The following is a 21,907-nucleotide window of genomic DNA, read 5'->3' as shown; positions in this document are numbered from 1 at the left end:
ACAGGGCCTGCACTGCAGCTCAAATACATCTTGACTTTTTTTTTTAAATTTCTTTCTTATTCATTCTTTTTTGATGAGATCAGTGAAATAACTAAACTTTAGTAAGAGTAGCTATTTCAGACTTAGTCTGTTCTCCTTAAACTCTGTGCTCATACTCCCCTGATGACTGAATTTACCGCTTATTTTCATGAAAGGCTTAAACCAATCTGAAAGCTCAGTCAGCTTTCAACTTCTTCTTAAAATGTCTTTTCATCCATCCTATTCTTTGGGATCATGTTGTCATCCCTCTTTTCCATAACTAACTTCTACCTAAGTTCTTAATCCCAGCTCTTTATGATATTATTTACAATCTTGCTAAATAAAGTATATTTTTCACACGTAGAATCCATGCCTTAAATATTCGTTTTCTCATCTTTAACTTCTTTCTTGCAGATGTGTACAGGTTTACCACTTAATGAAAAATAAAACCTTTCTTTATCCCTTCAGTCTCTTTCCTTCATCATTTGACTTCTTTAGATAATTGCCTATCCTTTTTTCTTCTTACTGGGCTTCTCTGATAGCTCAGTTGGTAAAGAATCCACCTGCAATGCAAGAGAACCTGGTTCGATTCCTGGGTCGGGAAGATCCCCTGGAGAAGGGATAGGCTGCACTCCGGTATTCTTGGGCTTCCCTTCTGTCTCAGCTGGTAAAGAATCCGCCTGCAATGAAGGAGACCTGGGCTCAATCCCTGGGTTGGGAAGATCCCCTGGAGAAGGGAAAGGCTACTCACTCCAGTATTCTGGCTTGGAGAATTCCATGGACTGTATAGTCCATGGGGTCGCAAAGAGTCGGACACAACTGAGCAACTCTTACTTCACTTTCCTTCTTACTACCTACCCAGTCTGTAACCCTTGTAATCAGATTTTTATCCCCAACACTCTACTGAAATAACTGTTTGTTGTTCAGTTGCTTAGTTGTGTCCAACTCTTTGTGACCCCATGGACTGCAGCATGCCAGGCTTCCCTGTCCTTCACTATCTCCCTGAACTTGCTCAAACTTATGTCCATTGAGTCATTGATGCCATCCCACAATCTCGTCCTCTGTTTCCTTCTCCTGCTGCCCTCAACCTTTCCTAGCATCAGGGTCTTTTCTGATGCGTTGACTCTTCACATCAGATGGCAAGTTTCAAACTTTTCCCCTCTATGTTCATGACTAGAACTTTTTCCAAGTCACTGATATATCTTAACCAGATTTCTGAGGTAGCCTCTTAATTGGTCTTTCTTCTCCCTTTACCTCTGGTCTCAGTAGAGCAGCCAAAATGACCGTTTTTAAACAAGTCAGATCATGTCATTCCTTTGCTTAGAATCCTGATAGTCCTTCATTTCACTCATAGTAAAAGCCAGTTTCCTATAACCTGCCCCTGTTTTCATCTACTCTTCCCTCTTCACTACCGTCAAACTGTTGGCGTCTTTGCCCCTCCTAAAACATGCTGGGTGTCATTCTGCCACAGGGCACTTGCATGAGCTGTTTCTACTACCTGTATTCTTCCTCTGGATAGCCACTTGGCTCACTTCTTCACTGCCTTCTTGTCTTCGCTTAAATGTCACCTCATCACTGAAGGTGCCCTGACTGCACCAATGAATGCTGCAAAATGCCCCATTCTCTTGGCTCTTCCAAGACCCTTTACCATGATTTACTTTTTTTGTTCTCCATAGAGCTTCCGCTTTTTACTAACTTTATCACTTATTGTTGTCTGTCTCCTACTAGAGTGTAGTCTTTGTCTTTTTTGTTTACCGTTCTCTTGAGTTTATCCTGCTTGGAGTTTGTTAAGTTTCTAGTCTTTCATCAAAATTTGGGATGTTTTCAGCCATTATTTCTTTAAGTATTCTTTCAGCCTTCTCTTTTTCTTCTCCCATTGGGACCCCTATTAGGCATGTGTTGGTATGTTTTGTGATGCCCACAGTTCTCTTAGGCTCTGTTCGTATTTCTTCATTCTTTTCTTTTTCTACTCTTCAGATTGGATTGTCTCAGCCAACCTAATTTCAATTCTCAGTTAATCTGAGAAAGATAATATTATCTCTCCCTGCTCAGTTCTGCTGTTGAGCCCCCTCTAGTGAATTTTTCATTTCTTAGTTTGCTCATATAAAGGGCAGGGCTCGGAGACATGCTGATAATGCTGTAACTTTTTGAATGTTACAGTAGGTTCAGAAGTGCACTCAGATTTTTAAGAGCTTTGTTGCTTATTATGGGCTTCCCTGATAACTCAGTTGGTAAAGAATCCGCCTGCAGTGTAGGAGACCCTGGTTCGATTCCTGGGTCGGGAAGATCCCCTGGAGAAGGGAAAGGCTACTTTCACTCAGTACTGTGGGCTATCCCCTTGTGGCTCAGCTGGTAAAGAATCTGCTTCAATGTGGAGGACCTGGGTTTCAATTCCGGGTTGCGGAGATCACCCGGGAGAGGAAGGCTATCCACTCCAGTATTCTGGCCTCGGAGACATCGAGGACTGTATAGTCGCATGGGGTCACAAAGAGTCGGACACAAAACTCGTGTGGTTTCACTTTCACTTCTTTATAGTGATGGTTGAGCAATTTTTTATATAAATCTATGGAATCTTACTTTTCTCACCTCTTTGACGAAGATTCATTCCATTTGACATCAACCTGAAAGCTATAATCTGTTTGGCAAACATACCACAAGCATTATCCTAAAACTATAAGAATTTTGAGTTTTTCAAAGTACAGTAAAGATGGTAAAAAAAAAGAAATATTAAGATTAGATTTAAAAGTCATAGGTTTGAAGCAGGTCTTATGTGGTTTGTTTTCCTTGTGGTACTTAGCATGTAGTAATAATTCTTAATACTAACATTGATGGTAAAAAACTTACATACAAACTACTTAAAAAACTGGAAATAGCAGAGCTTAGGAACAGAATCATCAAGGGCGACACTTCTTTTGGAGATGAAACTGTTTCTCTTATTTCTATTTCCCTGATAAATATTATGTAATTTTTTATATTTGAGATGAAAACAAAGTTCAAAGTGGTATACTAATCACCTCTTTAATCTCTAAATCTTTATTCACATTTCTTTAAATTTTATAAACTAACCAAAAAAAGCAGGGAATGTTCATGAGACATATGAACTTTTTTTTAAATTTTTTTCATTTATTTTTATTAATGGGAGGCTAATTACTTCACAATATTGTAGTGGTTTTTGCCATACATTCACATGAATCAGCCATGGATTTGCATGTGTTCCCCATCCTGAACCCCCTTCCCACCTCTCTCTCCATCCCATCCCTCTGGGTCATCCCAGTGCACCGGCCCCAAGCACTTGTCTCATGCATCCAACCTGGACTGGCGATCTCTTTCACACTTGATAATATGATGAACTTTTACTGCTGATCAAGGATTAGTCATTTAAATACTTAATTATACTGATCCAAAGGCATTAAAACAAGATAAAGAAATTATTTTATGACATTACCTTAAGAGATAAATGTTTACATAGAAAAACTAACATTCAAGGAATGTCAGAATTATCTAAAACAACTGAATGAAAGCCTTATGGATTGTTATTAAAGAGTATTAGTGTGTTTTCTACTAATGCAGGTTCTTCCTCCATATCTTGCCTTGCCCTCCCCACCCCCCTGCACCTCTGTGTAATATAATGTGTTTTTTGGTCTTCTGTATTCCCTGTAAATTGATATGTATAAAGACTTGGTTAATTTAAAAAAAAAGACTTGGTCTAATTCAGAGTCAGTTTTTCACTCTTTTCTTCTTTTTTCTCTCTCTTTTTTAATTTAAGGAGAGGCTGGCAGTGTGCATAAGGTATCAAGTCTAGTTGTTTTTCTTTTCATGGTGTTAGCAGTCTGATAATGATGCTGATATCCATTAATTTCATTACACGTTGCAAAATATTGGTGATATTAATACAGTTTTATCATTTATTCATTTATTAGCTTAGTTTTAAAAATGGTATATTTACCAGCATGTATGTGTGGGCTTCCCTGATGGCTGTGTGGTAAAGAATACTCCTGCCAATGCAGGAGACACAGGTTCAATCCCTGGGTCTGGAAGATCCCCTGGAGAAGGAAATGGCAACCCCCTCTAATGTTCTTGCCTGGGAAATCCCATGAACAGAGGAGCCTGACGGGCTACAGTCAACAGGGTCACAAGAGTTGGACATGACTTCGAAACTAAACAATAACAATAGCATGTATGTATGTGTTTGGATAAAGATTAACATAAGGAAGTTTTGCTTTCAGTGAATGTTTGCATTGCGATCATTGCTTGGAAAAATTCATTTGTCCTTTTAGAGCTTCCTGTTGAAAAATCAAAGTAAACCTAGAATATTATGATTTGGGGGCTTCCCAGGTGGCGCTGGTGGTAAAGAATTTCACCTGCCAATGCAGGAGGGCATAAGAGACACAGGTTCAATCCCTGGGTCAGGAAGATCCCCTGCAGAAGGAAATGGCAACCCACTCCAATATGCTTGTCTGGAGAATCCCATGGACAGAGGAACTTGGCAGGCTACAGTCCATAGTGTTGCGTAGAGTCAGACACAACTGAAGCGACTTAGCACTCATGCATTATTTTATTTTGCTCTTGAAAAAGTTGAATGTCTAAGCTAATTTATTAATGTGTTTGTCATTCCTTGTCTTAACAAATTTTCTGAAGAATGTGTCAGAGTTGGAATTATTATTAGACTGAGAAACATACAAGAATTTTTTTATGTGCTTTTGAGTTTATAGCCCTCACAGCCTGTCTCAGTCATTATGGTGATAAACTAAGTAAAGCTCTTTGATTAGGCTCCCAGGCAGTATTTTTGTTCACAGGCAAATTTTTTCTAAACCTCATGAAATAGTTAATACCTTTTTTTAAGCATAATACTTTTAACAAGGGGAGAGTCATAAAATAAGATTTTAGACACATTTCAGATAAACTCTTTGTGAGTCACGTTTCCCTGGACTATGCTGTCCTTGCTGCAGCTGAGGGGCAAGGTGGGCAGAGTGCTCTCTGTGCCACCAGCTCCCTGAAAAGTCAGTGAAGAAATCCGGATGTCAGAGCCCTAGGTATAATCAGTTTCCTGGGTTTAATAGCCAACTGGTTTTTACGTCGTTTTGTGTGAACTTTTGAGTTACATCTTTTTTAAATAATAAAGTTGGGAAATAATCCAACCTTCCCTTACAGCAGAGTTCCCCCCCGCCCATCTTTATGAGGTATGGTTGATGTATAATATTGTATGTCTTAGATGTACAACATAGTGATTCACAATTTTAAAAGACTGTGTTCCATATATAGTTACCATAAAATATTGGCTATATCCCCTGTGTTGTAGAATGTATCTTCATAGCTTATTTGTACATAGTAGTTTGTACTGTTAATCCTCTACCCTTGTCTTGCCTGTTCCCCCAAATTCACCTTTATAGACAGTTTTCATAAATTTGGCTCTACTTCATTTGAAGTTTGAATTTACTATTCACTGGAGTTTGAGGCAAGAGGACAGTTTCAGCATGGAATTATAGGTTTGAGTTGGTCTGTATGTAATAACTGTTTTCATTCACAAGATACTTTTTTTAACTTTCTATTGAAATGTAATATATGAATAGTCTCTTTTTTAAGTTTTTATTGAAGTATAATATACATCTAAAAACATGCACATAATTAGCCTACAGCTTGGTAAATTTTCACAACTGAACACGCCTGTGTAACCAGACCTAGTTCAACATCAGCGCCAGCCTTTCAGAATCCCCCTTATACTCTCTTCCAGTTACTGTACCCATCAGCCTGCCCCTCAGAAGTAACCACTCTAACAGGATAGTCTTTCAGAGAGGCCATCAGATACTTCATTTGTCAGGGTTGTCCTCTTTTCTCTATTTGTTACAAGTATGAAGAGGATAAGAAAAGAACAACTTCTCTTTCTTATCAACACAAAAATAATTACTGAAGATAACAAAAATCAGAATATTTTTCATACTGAGTCCTATTTACCAATGTAATATTCCATCAGAGTAATAACTGGAAGATTTAAATCATTTGGAATCATGTTGGAGTCTCTATAAGTGACATTTGTCTTCTGAAACAAGACCCAGAGTAAGCAGGAGTTATGAGTGGATGCAGAGCAGTGTTTGCCCCCACCCCCTTCCCCCATGGCTGTTTCCCACCCTTGTGTCTTCCCACCCCATGGCTGTTTCCCACCATTCCTTGTGTCTCACACAAGGAATGACAGATGCTGGGATGCAGAGCTGCAGTTGAGGGATCACCTGATACTTTCCTTTCTTTGCTTACAGTCTCTGAACGTTGACGATAGATTTCTAATATCAATATTAGAATTCTGTTGGAGATTTTTAATTCTGCAACTTCTGTGTTGAATATAACTCTGTTGTTTCCCATAGCTTTCACGAAATTGATTAAAGTTGTTCCATCTTGATTTAAAATACGTCTCTGTTTCTCATCAGGACCCCTGAACAGTGCCCCAGCGTTGTTTCGTTGCTGTCAGAGAGTTACAACCCTCACGTTCGTTATGGAGCTGCCATGGCCCTGGGCATCTGCTGTGCCGGTACAGGAAACAAGGTAAAGCCCCAGCCGGCAGGCCGCTCTTTCCTGGCGCCAGGCTGTTTGCCCAGCAGAGAGGTTCATGTCACAGCTGTGAAAGGACACGTGTGCTGTGGTCAGTGCTTGCCGTGCAAGCTCAGCTTCCCCGAGCTCCCCCGCTTCACTGTGCCGGATTGCTGAAAGCGGTTTAAGAGCAAACCCCATTACATGGGTGGCTCCAGTAGAAACAATGCTGTTGAATTTTTTGAAAAGCACTGAAATCTTTAAAAAGAAGGAAAAATATTTTTCTCTTTGAAGAACTGCTCTGGCCATTTTACATTGTTATTTCACATGTTTAATTTGCATAATTAGTATTGTGGAAATCAAAGTTCTTCTTAAGACCACCATGGTCAATTCAGTTTGATTTTTCATGTGTGTGTTTTAACCTTATACCTAACTGCTGTTTGTCTGTTTTTTCCTCAAGAGCGTAATAGGTAACCTGGTATTTGTTAAGCCCTCAAAAGTGACAGAAAGAGTTGGGCTAGGCACATTGCTGATTCAAAAACAGTTTGTCATGAGATTCATAAAGAAATGCAACAGTATTTTAATAACAGGTATTCTTGACCAACAGCAATGACCTGAAGTCAGACTTGACACATAGTAGAGTTTCAGTAAATATTTGTCAATTGAATGATAGAGGGAAGATCATTTTAAGGATATGATGAGGAGCAAGTTGGACATGGTCTCTGCCCTCACAGTTTTGTTTTTTAAATGTTTTCATTTTTTTGGAGAATTTCTTACATGAGAATGTATTGTCAATTTTATTAGAAAAGTCATTGTGTGTATAAAATACAGTTTATAGAAATTGGCCTTCATTTTTTTCCGGACACATCTGTTCTATAAATAAAGGAAAAATATAGTTGAATGTTTTGCAAACTATTTTCTCCCTCAGGTCTTTAGTAGACATTTATGTCAGACCTCATAAGTTAAATGTAAATTAGATTTTTTTTCTTTCCAGATTATTCTGAACTTAATATGGTATCTAGGAACAAATGTTCTTTGAGACACAGCATCTGACAAGTTAATTCAATGAACATTTTTCATTACTCTTACTAAACAAGTCTGCTTTATTTCTAGATAGTTTGTATGATCTACTTATGAATATTTGTCTGAAGTTTGGCACTTTAATTTTGTTTCTGAAAAACCTGAAACACCCTGTTTATTCTAAAATATGTCTTTGAGGTTATATCACATACTTTAAAGGTCAAGTTAGTATCTTCTAACTTATAAGTTGGAAATTTTGTTAGATTTTTATCATGACTACTTCATAAACAATATTAACAATATATGAATAATATTTGAAAAACTTACTCTTCTAAACAGCAGCAGTACATTTTACAGGGAAGTGAGAAAGAATGCACTTATGTGATGTTTGTTTTACCTGTTAATCACTCTTGATTTTTTTTTTTTAATAAATAAATTGACATGTAAGGAAATCTAAAATCATTACTCCTCACCCCCAAAAAAGGATTCAATTCATTTACCCAGCTTTGAAACAAAGGACATTTGAGAAGTGATATACTGTATTAAAATAAGTTTGCTAATCATATAAACTCATTCCTCTGCTCCTCCAGGTTTATACTTACCTAAGGACCTTGTAAGAGGTGCTAAACAAGGCTCCTGCAGTGTTTAATAGAGCAGAAGAGTTCTTGGTCAAATATACAAAGCTCTAGTGGTTTCTTTCTCTCTCTCTTTTTTTTTTTTTTTTACTTTTTATTTTATATTGGAGTACAGCCAGTTAACAATGTTGTGATAATTTCAGGTGGACAGAAAAGGGACTCAGCCATAAATATACATGTATCCATTCTCCCCCAAACTCCCCTCCCATCCAGGCTGCCATATAACATTGAACAGAGTTCCCTATGCTAAGGAGTAGGACCTTGTTGGTTATTCATTTTAAATATGCAGTGTGTGCATGTCAATTTCAAACTCCCTAACTATTCCTTCCCCTACCCTTCTCCCCTGGCAACCATAAGTTCGTTCTCTAAATCTGTGAGTCTGTTTACTAGTGGTTTGTTTAATTAGCTTTCTTAAACCTTTTGTTATGATATATACATTCCTGGAGCCCTTGATGCAAGAGAGGGTAATATATAGTATGCTGGAGTTCCCAAACTTATTTAATCAAGGAATCCTGTTTTCATAGAACTGATATTCTGAAGAATTTAATATTGGGAAAATCCTGGTAAACATTTTGGAAAATTCCACCATATATAGTCTTTCAAAGTGTAACCATGGGATCAGTTCTAATCCTATTTGATTTAGTTTGTGTTGCCATTCTACTAGCAAGTAAAATCTTGTTTTCAGAGTTCTGTTTGTTTTTTGTTTGTTTCAATTTAGATTTGATTTATTTAATTTTTTAAATTAGGTTTTGTAAAGTCATCTTACGATATTATCTTACTCTAGTATTTGAAAGAAGTTGGCTACAGAGTCAGACTGGCCTGAGTTTGCTACACTTAGGTGATTTTTGTCAATTTACCTTTCTAACTGTTTCTTTGTTTATAAAAATTGTTTTCTATTGCTCTTGTTGTTTTAGTGGAAGGTGTTTTATATATTTAGGATGAATATACCCTCTTCATCCTGAATATGTAATAAATATATAAAATACCTTCCACTGCACCTGGAAAATAATATTGTTTATCAGACATTAATCTCATTTTTTCTTAATTTCTTCTTGACCTCTTTTACCCAAAGACAGCAGCACTTGTGTTCTCTAAGCTTCCTTTTCACTTACCATCAGTTATATTGAAACTTAAAGCATGCTCATTTCTGACCGTTTCATCCAAGTAGTCTTAAATTAACTTGTGAATACAATGTTAGATGGAAATATTGTGTTAGAAAGACAGTAACTAATTTGAAAATTTAGCTACATGAACTTTATTAAAAGGTTTTTTTATGTTTTCAGGAAGCAATTAATTTGCTCGAACCAATGACAAATGACCCTGTGAACTATGTGAGGCAAGGAGCTCTCATAGCTTCAGCTCTCATCATGATCCAGCAGACTGAAATCACTTGTCCAAAGGTGAGCAGACAAAAGTATTCTCTAGGAGAGAACTGGTTCAGACTTTTCTTTAGTAGCTTATCTTCTCTTGAGTACATTTTTACCTCAGATATTGTGAACACTGAATGTATAGGAAGTAAAGAAGTAGGAGAATGGGAAAGCTTTAAGTATAGAATATTCTTTGAATGCATTTTTTTATACATTTATGGTCACTTTGTTAATTCAGCTACATAGCCATACTTCAAAAATTAGAACTCATGGGTTGGCAAAATCATAAAAATCAACTTTAATTCTGCCTTCTGCTGTCCTTTTAAAATTTGTTCAGTGGGATGGTCTGTTCCTCTAATACATGATACAAACTCAATGGTCCATGACTTTTTTGATCTGTCCTCTGAGGCAATAAAAAGTTCTGCAGTCACTTTATATAGTGTATACAGTCTCAGTTTAGAAAGGAGCTCATCCAGATTCTCCGTGGGAATGTCACTGCCCTCAATGGAGAGGCCTTGGGCGGGGTTTCAGGTGGCTCCAGGAAGACTTTCTTTCTTTATCCACAAGAAACCTCTTGCATATTTTGCCCTTTCTGCAGGTCGGATTGTAATAGGTTTTCAGTGCAACTTTTTTTTTGCCTCTTCCTCTCTCTCCCTCCTTCCCTTTCTTCTCCCTCCCTCTTGCATTGCTTGTGCCTCAGTCAATAGCAAATGCCTCTTACTTCATGTGTCAGATGTCAATGCACAGTGACCACTGATCATTAAGCCCACCACTTGGTCTCTCTGAAGCCCATTTCTAGGCTTGGAGTTAGGAGGAAAGACTTAAAGCCTAGCTTTCCCCATTCAAGTCCTTTTCACATATCCTTCTATCATCTAGTCCCCACATAGACCGTGTGGATGACTCCATAACATATTTTGAGGCAACTATTTTAAAATCTCATGGGGTCTCCTCTCAGACCTCATTTCAGACTTTTGATCTGATGTATCTTGGCACCTCAACCAGAACTTCTCATTTTATTGAGAAACAGACAATGCGTAGGTCTTATTTACATATACTTAAAAATACCATGTTTGACATAATGTAATAGATGTATATAGTTTATGCAGTAATTTCAGATCTTTTAATTCTTAATTTAAACTTAGGGCATTTAACAAGCTTGTAGTATTTCTGCTTCTGTATGAGAAGCAGTCAAAGAGATTGACAACAGAAAATGCCATTGGCATACTGTCTTTGGGCTCATCAAGATTTATTTTCAGCAAAATAGATAGACTGGGAGGGGGGCAAGGGAGGGTGAAGGAGAAAAATAATTTTAGAATTCATTGATTATTCTGTGAAACTTTGTTTAATAAATTTCCGTTTCTAAGCAGTTGCTATCATTTTTGTCACTGTTTTTTTTTTTTTTAATCCAGTTCTACTCTTTCAAAATCACAAGACTTCTAAAAATTGGATTATTGCAGAAATAGAATCAAACTTCACATCCTGTTTTAATAATATATTACTTAATGTATTATATCTTCTAGAATATAAACATCTTTTCAAACAGACCACATTTCTTTTTCGGTTTTATTTTTAAATACAGCAGTTATAATAGGAGTAGCTTTTGCATCCTTTATGTCTGCTTTTGATCATCTGTTGATCTTTGTTAGCTAGAAGTTATCCAACTGAGTAATGTCATTAAAGAAGGAAATTTGGAATGCATCTCCCCTAACAGTAATATACAGATACTTACTCACTTTGACCTGTTGCTTTCATGTTGTATGTATTATGAACATGACAAATGTTTTACCATCTTCCCACCCTCTGCTGTCAGTTCAGCTCAGTCGTGTCCGACTCTTTGCGACCCCATGAACTGCAGCACACCAGGCGTCCCTGTCCATCACCAACTCCCGGAGTCTACCCAAACCTATGTCCATCGAGTCAGTGATGCCATCCAACCATCTCATCTTCTGTCGTCCCCTTCTCCTCCTGCCATCAATCTTTCCCAGCATCAGGGTCTTTTCCAATGAGCTAGCTCTTCACATCAGGTGAACAAAGTATTAGAGTTTCAGCTTCACCATCAGTCCTTCCAATGAACACCCAGGACTGATCTCCTTTAGGATGGACTGGTTGGATCTCCTTGCAGTCCAAGGGACTCTCAAGAGTCTTCTCCAACACCACAGTTCAAAAGCATCAATTCTTAGGCACTCAGCTTTCTTTGTAGTCCAATTCTCACATCCATAGATGACTACTGGAAAAACCATAGCCTGGACTAGACAGACCTTTGTTGGCAAAGTGATGTCTCTGCTTTTTATTTATTTATTTATTTATTTTTATGTCTCTGCTTTTTAATATGCTGTCTAGGTTGGTCATAACTTTCCAGGCAGTAAGCATCTTTTAATTTCATGGCTGCAATCACCATCTGCAGTGATTTTGGAGCCCAGAAAAATAAAGCCAGCCATTGTTTCCACTGTTTCCCCATCTATTTGCCATGAAGTGATGGGACCAGACACCATGATCTTAGTTTTCTCAAGGTTGAGCTTTAAGCCAACTTTTTCACTCTCCTCTTTCTGCTGTAGGATTTCATTGATTTGATTTTATAACCATAAATTGTGTACCAACAATGGCCAAGTACTTTGGAATGGGGGTGAGGTTAGGTTGCAGTAGGTTGTGTAGTTTCAAAAAGCCTTCAGCTATTTATTCTAATAAAAAAGTAAAACTTTTTCATATTTAGAAAAAGTTAAAAAGAATGCAGCAATTTGAATAATTATTATTTTATAATCATTCATAAACATTTGTTGAACCAAGTCTTAGCTGATTGTGAATATGTAGGACACACTTCCATCTTCACATTATATCAGAATCTTTGGTATTGATTAAGAATGTTGAAATGTAGTTATACCTGGTAGCTTATACCATTAATATAAATTCCATAGGGGAAAGTTGAATGTGTACCCCAATGACAAAAAAGCAAAACTTTATACAACAAATGTTCTTTCTGGAAACATTATCCCTTAGAGTGAAATTGTTACTCAGTTCATAAATCCTTAAAGTTTAGGTTCTGTTTCATTGTTTTCTGCTCTGAAGCGTATGATCAACAGCTTTGTAGACTATAGTTTATATCATCTCTCTTTTATCTGATAATTGCTAAGAAGACAACATTGATATTCTGGGAATTCCCTGGTGGTCCAGTGGTTAGGACTCCACGCTTCCACTGCAGAGAAACTGGTCAGAGAACTAAGATCCTGCAAGCCTCACAGCAAGGCAAGAGAAGAAAACAAAAAGATATTCTTTTGGGGTGGTATGTGTTATTGCTGAAAAGAAACGACTGTAAACAAGCTTGAAGAGAAGTTCTCGAGGCTACAGGGTCCTAGTCACAACCAGTCCATGAAATAAAGTGAAAATGCCTTGAAATCAAAGGTCACGTGTTAATTTAATCAAGACTATAACCCTTTCCTCAAAGGAATCCAAAAGAAATGTTTCTGAGATATTTTGTGAGATTCTCAATGGAAATTTCCAAGGGAAATGTTTTTTTATGTAATCATGATCTATATCACATCCTTTTATAGAATGCTGCCTTTACACTAAGCTATACATACACATTGTGGTCTTAGTTTAACTAACTCCAGTACATCTTTGCTTTTCTTCTGCCGGTTTCTTACTCTCACAAACATAGGCCTAAGAACCTGCATACCCCTTTGGGTGATTACAGACCCAATTAAAAAAGCTGTTATACCAGAGAATCAGAACCATTTAACTAGAATAATGTTCTTTTATAGATCTTTGGAGTTATTTTGTCTCCAGAACCAAACTCTTTATGAAGAATCTATCTTCTGTTTTTCTCATTAAATGAACTCCACTGTTAGCAGTTACTTGAACATGTATATAGCAAGTAACATACATAGAATCAGATAAAAATATAGAAGTATAAGAATAGGATCTAGTGCTCATCCTTGTCTAATATCATCAAGCCTAAGACCTGCTACAAGGAAGCCTCTCCCACCACTGACATGTACCCTTTTTGGAAGTAGGATCATATTTAGCCAAGTTTGATAAGCTTTTGCAGTTCTAAAATAAATCAGCATCAACTTTTATAAGGTTTATTTTACAGCATAACACATTTGTAAATAGATATCTATATTACATACCATTTCCTTAAGTAAGAGGGGATTTGGACACTACAAGTGTTGGTGGTAATATAAAGAAAAGACACAGGCAACTAACGTGAACAAAATAATGCTAATAAAATTGAGGAGGGAGCTAGAAACATGATTTGGGACATTGGTAGGAGGAAATTATAATAGCACTGCCAGGAAATCTTGAAAAAGAAGAAAGATAATTTTCACTTTAGTCACATTAAGTTTGAGATTATAGCAAGTCATTTGGAGATAAGATGAGAACATAGGAAATTAATCAGAACTAAAGAAAGAAATAGGAGCCAGTCCAGATAAATTATGTAAGTCCAGAGCCCTTTATCTGCAATTCCAAATTCCAGAAAATTCTAAAAACTAAGAATTTTCTTTGTTTTTAAGTCCTCATTTGCCTGTAAAATCTAACCTTGTATGAACACATTTATAGCCTTTATCCCATTTAGTAAATATTCAGTCATTTTGCTGCTTCAGAAATATTAATTTGGTTAATTGTGGGATACTACCCCCATACTCCACTGAGGTTATTACATAGTTAATGGTGTATGCACCATGTTAACTGTGAATTCTGAATTCCAAAATTCATTCAGCCTCAAGGATTTTGTGGAAGAAATTAAGAGACCTAGTTGAAGTCATAAGAACTAATGTATTATTATAGAAAGATAAAAGGGGGCAAAAAAACCCCCTCTGAAACTGATCCCTAATGTACACTTTCATTTCTATATCCTGGAAAACTGAAGGAAAAAAAAGAGACCAAGAGAAGAGAAATACCTAGGTGATAAGTAACAACAGAAAAGACTCAATAGAATTTTATTCCCTTCTTCCCCTACCTTTATTTTTCTCTCTGGCATACAAGCATGGGTTGTTTTTTTTCCCCCAACAGCATAAGGTGTATAGAATTAAAAACATGATGAATGTTTAAAATGTAGGAATTTGGAGAAGGTAGACTTTAATCAAGCACAGCAGAAAGCATGGATCACAGCATTGTCTGAAATTTAATTATCTTTTCTTTGAGATTATCATGATATAAAATGGGAAATTAATATGACTTTCTTCTACGAATTCTAATTTGTTTTCTGTAGGGGCCATCCTATTCATACTGATGACGTTGAGTCAGAAAATCATGATCCTTAGCCATGAAATTCTTTATGAAGAATCATAATAATGAAAATGAAGTCACTGATGCATAAGTAATAAAATGTGAGGAAAGTTTTTAAGTGATGAACAAAAACTGGCTTTTTAAGTACTAGCCTACTTAATGTTAATTGGATAAACCCATTAGGTATTTGTATTGATTTTTTTTTTTAATTCCATCTTTCAGATGTTGTCTTCTTGTTTTGGGTGTGATTTTATATTTAAATTTTTCCTTATAATGTACATACAGTGCTTTGTCCAGTGTTTCTTTTTATAAGTTCATGAACTATTTCATAAACTGTTAGCACATAAAATTTCCATCCTATATAAGGTATTGTAAGTGTTCGTCTAAAATAAGTTCAGAATCAAAGGAATTTGACCTGTTGAACCAGAGTAAAAGCATCAAACCTTAGGATTTTTTAAGCTGGAAGGGAATTTAGTGATGATCTCATCATGCAGGGTTTTATAGTTAGAGAAAGTAAGATGTAGAGAAGTGGCTTGTTAATGGTCATAAGCTGGGTAGTGGCACAGTTAGCTCATTGTTTTCCCCATCACATTCTGTTGCTGCCTATAAATAAAAGCACCATTTTAAGAAGTATTGTTTTGTTAGAGGTAATAGTCATGGAGGACTGGTGGGGTTCTTCTCTGGTATGGTAAGACAGCCATGCTTATTGAACTATACAATGACTTTTACACATTACTTTACATATATATTACCTCATATGATCCTTACAACAGCCGTGTAGGTGTTACAATCCCTGTAGAGATGAAGAAACTGAGACTCAGAAAAGATCAGTATCTAGAACTTACCCAAACAGCTTCTTAGAGCAGAGGTATTTATAAGCCGGTGTTGTCTGATCCTGTATCACTCTGTATTATAGCGCAGTGTGGCCTCCCAGACCAAGATAACTGAAAAGGAGAAGAGATTCTGAAAGAATATGTAGTGTAGATAAAATCATTATGTTAGGAAACTCAAATTCGGTATTTTCTGCTTTTGGCAGATTTGGGGAACTCCATAATCATTGCTTCTTGAACAAGCAGGCTTCTTTCTGAGTACCTACCATTTGAAAAGTGCTTGGTGGGAAAAGAGAAGTGTAAGATATGGAAGAAACATAAAATATTTCCCTTATTGTCACCCAAAAATCATAGGCACTTTAACAAGAGAAATATATTTTATAAATTCTATTTTCTAATTATAAAAGTTAATATATGTTAATTTTAGAAAATACAAAAAATAATAAAGAAGCAAACAGAAATTACCCATAATCTCTCCCTAAATGTGTCACCATGTGTGTTCCATTTTGGTGTGTTCTTTTGGTAAGAGTAATTATTACTCCTCAAAAAGTTAATGTGTGTGCATAATGAAAATCTGTATTGTATGTGTGAATATAAATCCAAAACATACTCATGTAGCTTCAGTGAAGAGTAGTTTGTTTTACGGTAGAATGGAAGGACTATGTCCCATAGAGCCCTGTAGGTAGATGGTGAGCAGAATAGACCTAATTCACAGTGCAGTGAAAGCCTGTGTTCACTCACACAGTTTCAGCCTACTGACTAACAGTGGTGCAGTACAAAATCGCATTCAGCATTCCCCCGAGTCTGACTCACCCACTGTGGAATGAGGATTGAAAACAGAACTGGTGTCTGATACCAGAAAAGTCGTGACATATGTGTTTCAACCATGGGACAGGTCTGCCGTCAAATCTGGTCCAGATCCCCCTATCTGCCTGTTGTGAATCAGAATTTAGGTTTCATTACCACTTGAGCAGTCTGTTCCCTGCTCTAAAATCACACAGCAAGTGAATAGAATTAGGCTGTAATTCTTTTTTTTGTTCCTTCAGGTGAATCAATTCAGACAGCTGTATTCCAAAGTCATCAATGATAAACATGATGATGTCATGGCCAAGTTTGGCGCTATTCTGGCCCAGGGCATACTGGACGCAGGTAAATGTTTTTAAATCTTCCAGATTTATTTATCTCTTTAAACTAAATGTAATGAAATATTTGTTCTAAATATATGACAAAGTAGAAATTGAGTCTGAGACAAATTATTTCTGGAAAAAATTTGGAACCTGCAGTTCATAGAAATAATTTAGTACAGTTAAGGCTGCAGACTGTCAGGGTTTGAATCCCAGTCCCTTTACAGTCCTAGCTATATTTCCCCTCTTTATGTCTGTTTTCTTGTCTTGTAGAGTCTACCTCATAGTGTTGGGAGGATTAAAAATACATGTAAAGCAATTAAAACCATCCCAGTACCTTAGTAAAGTGTTTGATGAGTGTTGGCTGATTTTTTTCCTTTAATTTTCTTAGTATGTATCAGTTTTAAACAAGTTGACATTGGAAATTTTTTAAGGAAAATAAGTTTTAGACAAATTCTAGCAGCCAAATCATCCTAAAATAAGGTACGTGCAATATTTGCCTAGTATGCATAGCACATTGTCCTGGCTCCTGAATTCACATTCCTCATTACTATGCTATGGTTTGTTTCAAAAGAAATGGGCTGACTTTTCAAGATAGAATGGTGTGTTTTAGGGCCTTGGACTTGGGGTTCATTTAGCAGCATACTCTTTAACTGTTTGTTATTATTGGTGATGCTTCACTCAGTAGAGTAGAAGGGAGTGAGCATAATTAATTATTTAATTATCAAATAATTATTAAATTAAATTATTAAACTATTAAACTCTTTAATTATTAAAGTATGAGATTCTTTCTCTAACTGTACCCTAGTCATATATATAATATATGAATTATAACATAAAAGAATAAAAAAGAATATAATCTTTTTTATTAATCTTTGCTGATTTGAAAGGTAAAAAGTAGTATCTCAAGGTTTTCGTAGTAATTCTATTATTAGGTGAGCTCTCAAACTTATTAGTTATCTTAATTTCTTCTAATAACTGTTAACCATATTTATTACCACTATTTTATTGGTCAACTAGAAATGTGTTTATATTTCTAGTGAATGAGATCAGGAAAAGAAGCTGAATGTTTTGATATCTTAGGTTTTTTTGGTTAACCTCTTCATATTTTCCACTTGGAGTATTTTTTAGTCATATCAAGATTTTCGGTGTCCTTATTTTATAATTTTCGGTAATCTCCTGTATAGATAAGGCTTTTTAAAAAAATCTGTTTCCTTTCTAATTTGATTGTTTTACCTTTTTCTTGATTAAATTTATTAGGTTTCTCTTTGTATTTGTTTATATGCTACTGTTAGTCTTTCTGCCCCCTAGATTCTTTTTTATTTTTTATTTTTTTCTGTATCGTGGACCTCAGAGATCTAGCCACGTTTTCATCGTTTAGGACTCTTCCCGAAACGACCATCATCATTGGTCTGCCCCCGTAGATTCTTTGTTTTGGTTTGACTCTTATTTGCTTTTTTCTCTCTCTTTTTTTTTGTAATGTTAGTGCAGTTGTCTAAGTTTCTAAGGCAAATACTCTTCTCTTTTAATCCATTTCTCTAGTGGCATTTGTTTTGTTTTAATTTTCCAAGAAGTTGAGAGTTTTCTGCTTAAATTTTTAGTGTTTAAGGTACGGTTTATATTTTTCTCTTTTCAATTTAAAAATAGGTCATTGCAGCTGTATATAAATAAGGAAAATATTCTATGGATAGTTCAGATGAAGTAAACCATTTCAGTTCTTGATGGTATTGATTCTCTTTCTTCTGTGGTTATAAACATTACAGACATTGACATGCCATAGTTTCTTCCTTCTCATTCTTTGCCACCTTTCTCTTTTTTTTTGGAACATATGTCATTTGATTTTATAAATACTCATTGAGCCCTATGGTAGGCAAAATTCTAGGAGGACCCTAATGAACCATTACCCTTGTATTTGCTCCCCCCCTTTTTTTTTTCATTTATTTTTATTAGTTGGAGGCTAATTACTTTACAATATTGTAGTGGTTTTTGCCATACATTGACACGAACCAGCCTTGGATTTACATGTGTCCCCCATCCTGAACCCCCCTCCCACCTCCCTCCCCATCCCATCCCTCTGGGTCTTCCCATTGCACCAGCCCTGAGCACTTGTCTCATGCAACCAACCTGGACTGGCGATCTGTTTCACACTTGATAATATATATGTTTCAATGCTATTCTCTCAGATCATCCCACCTTCGCCTTCTCCCACAGAGTCCAAAGGTCTATTCTATACATCTGTGTCTCTTTTTCTGTCTTGCATATAGGGTTATCCTTACCATCTTTCTAAATTCCTCTTTGCCACCTTTCAAGGTTTTTATGTTATACTTAAACATTGTCATTGTTGTTGTTCAGTCGCTAAGTCATGTCCAACTGTTTATGACCCCATGAACTGCAGCACAACAGGCTTCCCTGTCCTTCACTGTCTTCCAGAGTTTGCTCAAACTCATATCCATTGAGTCAGTAATGCCATCCAACCATCCATCCTCTGTCATCCCCTTCTCTTGCCCTCATCTTTCCCAACATCAGGGTCTTCTCCAGTGAGTCAGCTCTTTGCATCAGGTAGCCAAAGTACTGGGGTTTCAACTTCAGCATTAGTCCTTACATTGAATATTCAAGGTTGATTTCCTTTAGGATTGGCTGGTTTGATCACCTTGCTGTCTAAGGGACTCTCCAGAATTTTCAAAAGCATCAATTCATCAGCATCCAACCTTCTTTGGGCTTCCCTGGTATCTTGGCTGTTAAAGAATCCACCTACAAAAAAAAAAAGAATCCACCTACAGTGCAGGAGACCCTGGCGTCGGGAAGATCCCCTGGAGAAGGGATAGGCTACCCATTCCAGTATTCTTGGGCTTCCCTGGTGGCTCAGACGGTAAAGAATCTGCCTGCAATGCGGAAGATCTGGGTTTGATCCTTGGATTGGGAAGATCCCCTCGAGAAGGGAACGCCTACCCACTCCAGTATTCTTGCCTAGAGGATTCCATGGACGGAGAAGCCTGGCAGGCTACAATCCATTTGGTTTCAAAGAATTGGACACGACTGAGTGACTTTCACTTCACACTCTTCACAGCCTTCTTTATGGTCCACCTCTCACATCCATACATAACTACTGAAAAAACCATTGCTTTGACTATATGGACCTTTGATAACAAAGTGCTGTCTCTGCTTTTTAATACACTAAGTTTGTCATAGCTATTCTTCCAAGGAGCAAGTGTCTTTTAATTTTGTGGTTGCAGTCACCATCCGCATTGATTTTGGAACCCAAGAAAATGAAATCTGACACTCTTTTGACATTTTCCACATCTATATGCCATGAAGTGATAGGATCTGATGCCATGATCTTAGTTTTTTTGAATATTGAGTTTTAAGCCATCTTTTTCCTTCATCAAAAGGCTCTTTAGTTCTTCACTTTCTGCCATGATGCAGTGGCATCATCTGCATATCTGAGGCTGTTGATATTTCTTCCAGCTATCTTGATTCCAGCTTGTGATTCACTGTCATGGCTCATAACAAATACATTCTCTTGTGAAATAATAGTTCTCAGTTTAGTCTTAGATTCATATTTAAATGAATTCATTGCTTACCACCATTTCTTTTATGCTGCTTCTTTTTCCAGGGTGTCTATACTAAGACTTGACACTTAACTGACTGTATTTTGTCAGTCCCTAGTATACATTCAGGTTCACTCTGTGGGTTTTGATAGATGCATAATGATATGTATCCACCGTTACAGTATTACACAGAATAGTTTTACTGCCTTAAAAATCTTCTGTGCTCTACCTTTTCATCCGTCTCTCCCTCCCTCCTATCTCCAGTCCCCTAGCAGCCACTAATCTTTTTTGCTATCTCTTAGCTTTAGTGTTTCCTTTTCCAGAATGTTATACAGTTGGGATCATATAGTATGTAGCCTTTTCAGATGGACTATTTTTGGTAATTGGTTTTTAAATAGGATTTAGAAGTAACATTTTACCACTCCATAACCTTTTATATTTCCTGTTAGCTGCTGCTTTTTTAATTTTATGATTTTAGACTTCAACCCTTTACTCATTCATTCACTGGTTTTTACTAAATCAGAGTCATTTGTTAAGGCATTGGGGAGAGAATAATTCTTTATTTTAGCTTTATTCTGCCATCTCTACTAGAAGTCCTCTCTGTGTTTTCCCTTCCTTCCTCTTTGAACCCCTCTCTCCTTCCGCCACATTTTTTATGTCTATTTGATCTGTGATGAACCAATCAAGTTTTGGTGCTTCTTTTCATTTCTCTTTTTAGTGTTATTAAAAGTTCTATACTGCCATGTTCACTATTAGGAACATAAAATTATTTCCTTACCCTTTTTCACTTTGCTTTAGAAAAAATTTTAGTACTATGATTTGTCTCAGAAGTTAATGGTAGTAGAGAAAATCTGGAGAGGGAAACTTCAAAGAAATGAGTGAAATTGAAGTTTATGAGAACTCAACTCAATGATTTAGTCTCTTCATGGAGAAAAGCTGGAGGTTAAGAAAGTTTATAGTTGAAGTTTATAAAACTGTGCAAATACTATCCATAAAATAAACTTTCCCTTGTTTTATATTAATCTCACACTGTTAGAACAAAAGGCAGGTTTAGTTTCTAAGTCTGAAGAAGATAGATTTCATTGAAATAAAAGGAAATTCAGCTTTAAAACTTAGGTCAAATATCGCATTCTCTAGGAAACCTTTCCTTCCCTTCTACCTTCTTCAGCCTCTGCCATGGGTTAGGTGGGCCTAGCTTTATGTCTGTCATAATACTTTTATGCCTTATTTTAATTATCAAATTATCCATCTTCACTAGATTGTAGCTGCTTGGAATCTTTTTCAGCATTTTGTTCAGAATTCCCAATCCATAGTAAGCATTCTGTGAATGTGGGGTCAGAATGGGGAGGAAAATAAGTCAACAGTAAAAGCAGAACTCATTCCTGTTGGAAAAATACACTTAAAGTATACCTGACTTTTTCTAGGTAAAATCGTAAATGAAATATCTATAGAGGAGTACTGAAAAAATCTAGGTTATTTGGTTGAACAGTAGAACCCTGATTCTTACAAATAATTAAAATGCTTTTTGGTTTAGTAAAGTTTGTACTCACTTCCTAATTCCAAGCAAAACGTGAAGGCATCTGTGAGATACTGAGATGAAGTGTAATCAAGCAATGGAGATCC

The 21,907-nt window shown here is 36.5% G+C and overlaps 1 protein-coding gene across 1 annotated transcript in view; it reads left to right on the top strand.

Moving 5' to 3' along the window:
- PSMD1 (proteasome 26S subunit, non-ATPase 1) overlaps nucleotides 1-21,907 on the top strand; it is an 86,639-nt gene that overhangs the window by 52,103 nt on the left and 12,629 nt on the right. The window contains exons 17-19 of the mRNA XM_043444831.1: nucleotides 6,438-6,552; nucleotides 9,476-9,592; nucleotides 16,659-16,761. Coding sequence (XP_043300766.1) covers nucleotides 6,438-6,552; nucleotides 9,476-9,592; nucleotides 16,659-16,761 — 335 coding nt within the window. The remainder of the gene's footprint in view (nucleotides 1-6,437; nucleotides 6,553-9,475; nucleotides 9,593-16,658; nucleotides 16,762-21,907) is intronic.

The sequence above is a fragment of the Cervus canadensis genome, chromosome 24 (genome assembly GCF_019320065.1).
Source record: "Cervus canadensis isolate Bull #8, Minnesota chromosome 24, ASM1932006v1, whole genome shotgun sequence".
NCBI lineage: Eukaryota > Metazoa > Chordata > Mammalia > Artiodactyla > Cervidae > Cervus > Cervus canadensis.
The sequence above is the reverse complement of the archived record's forward strand: the minus strand, read 5'-3'. Positions and strand labels throughout refer to the sequence as shown.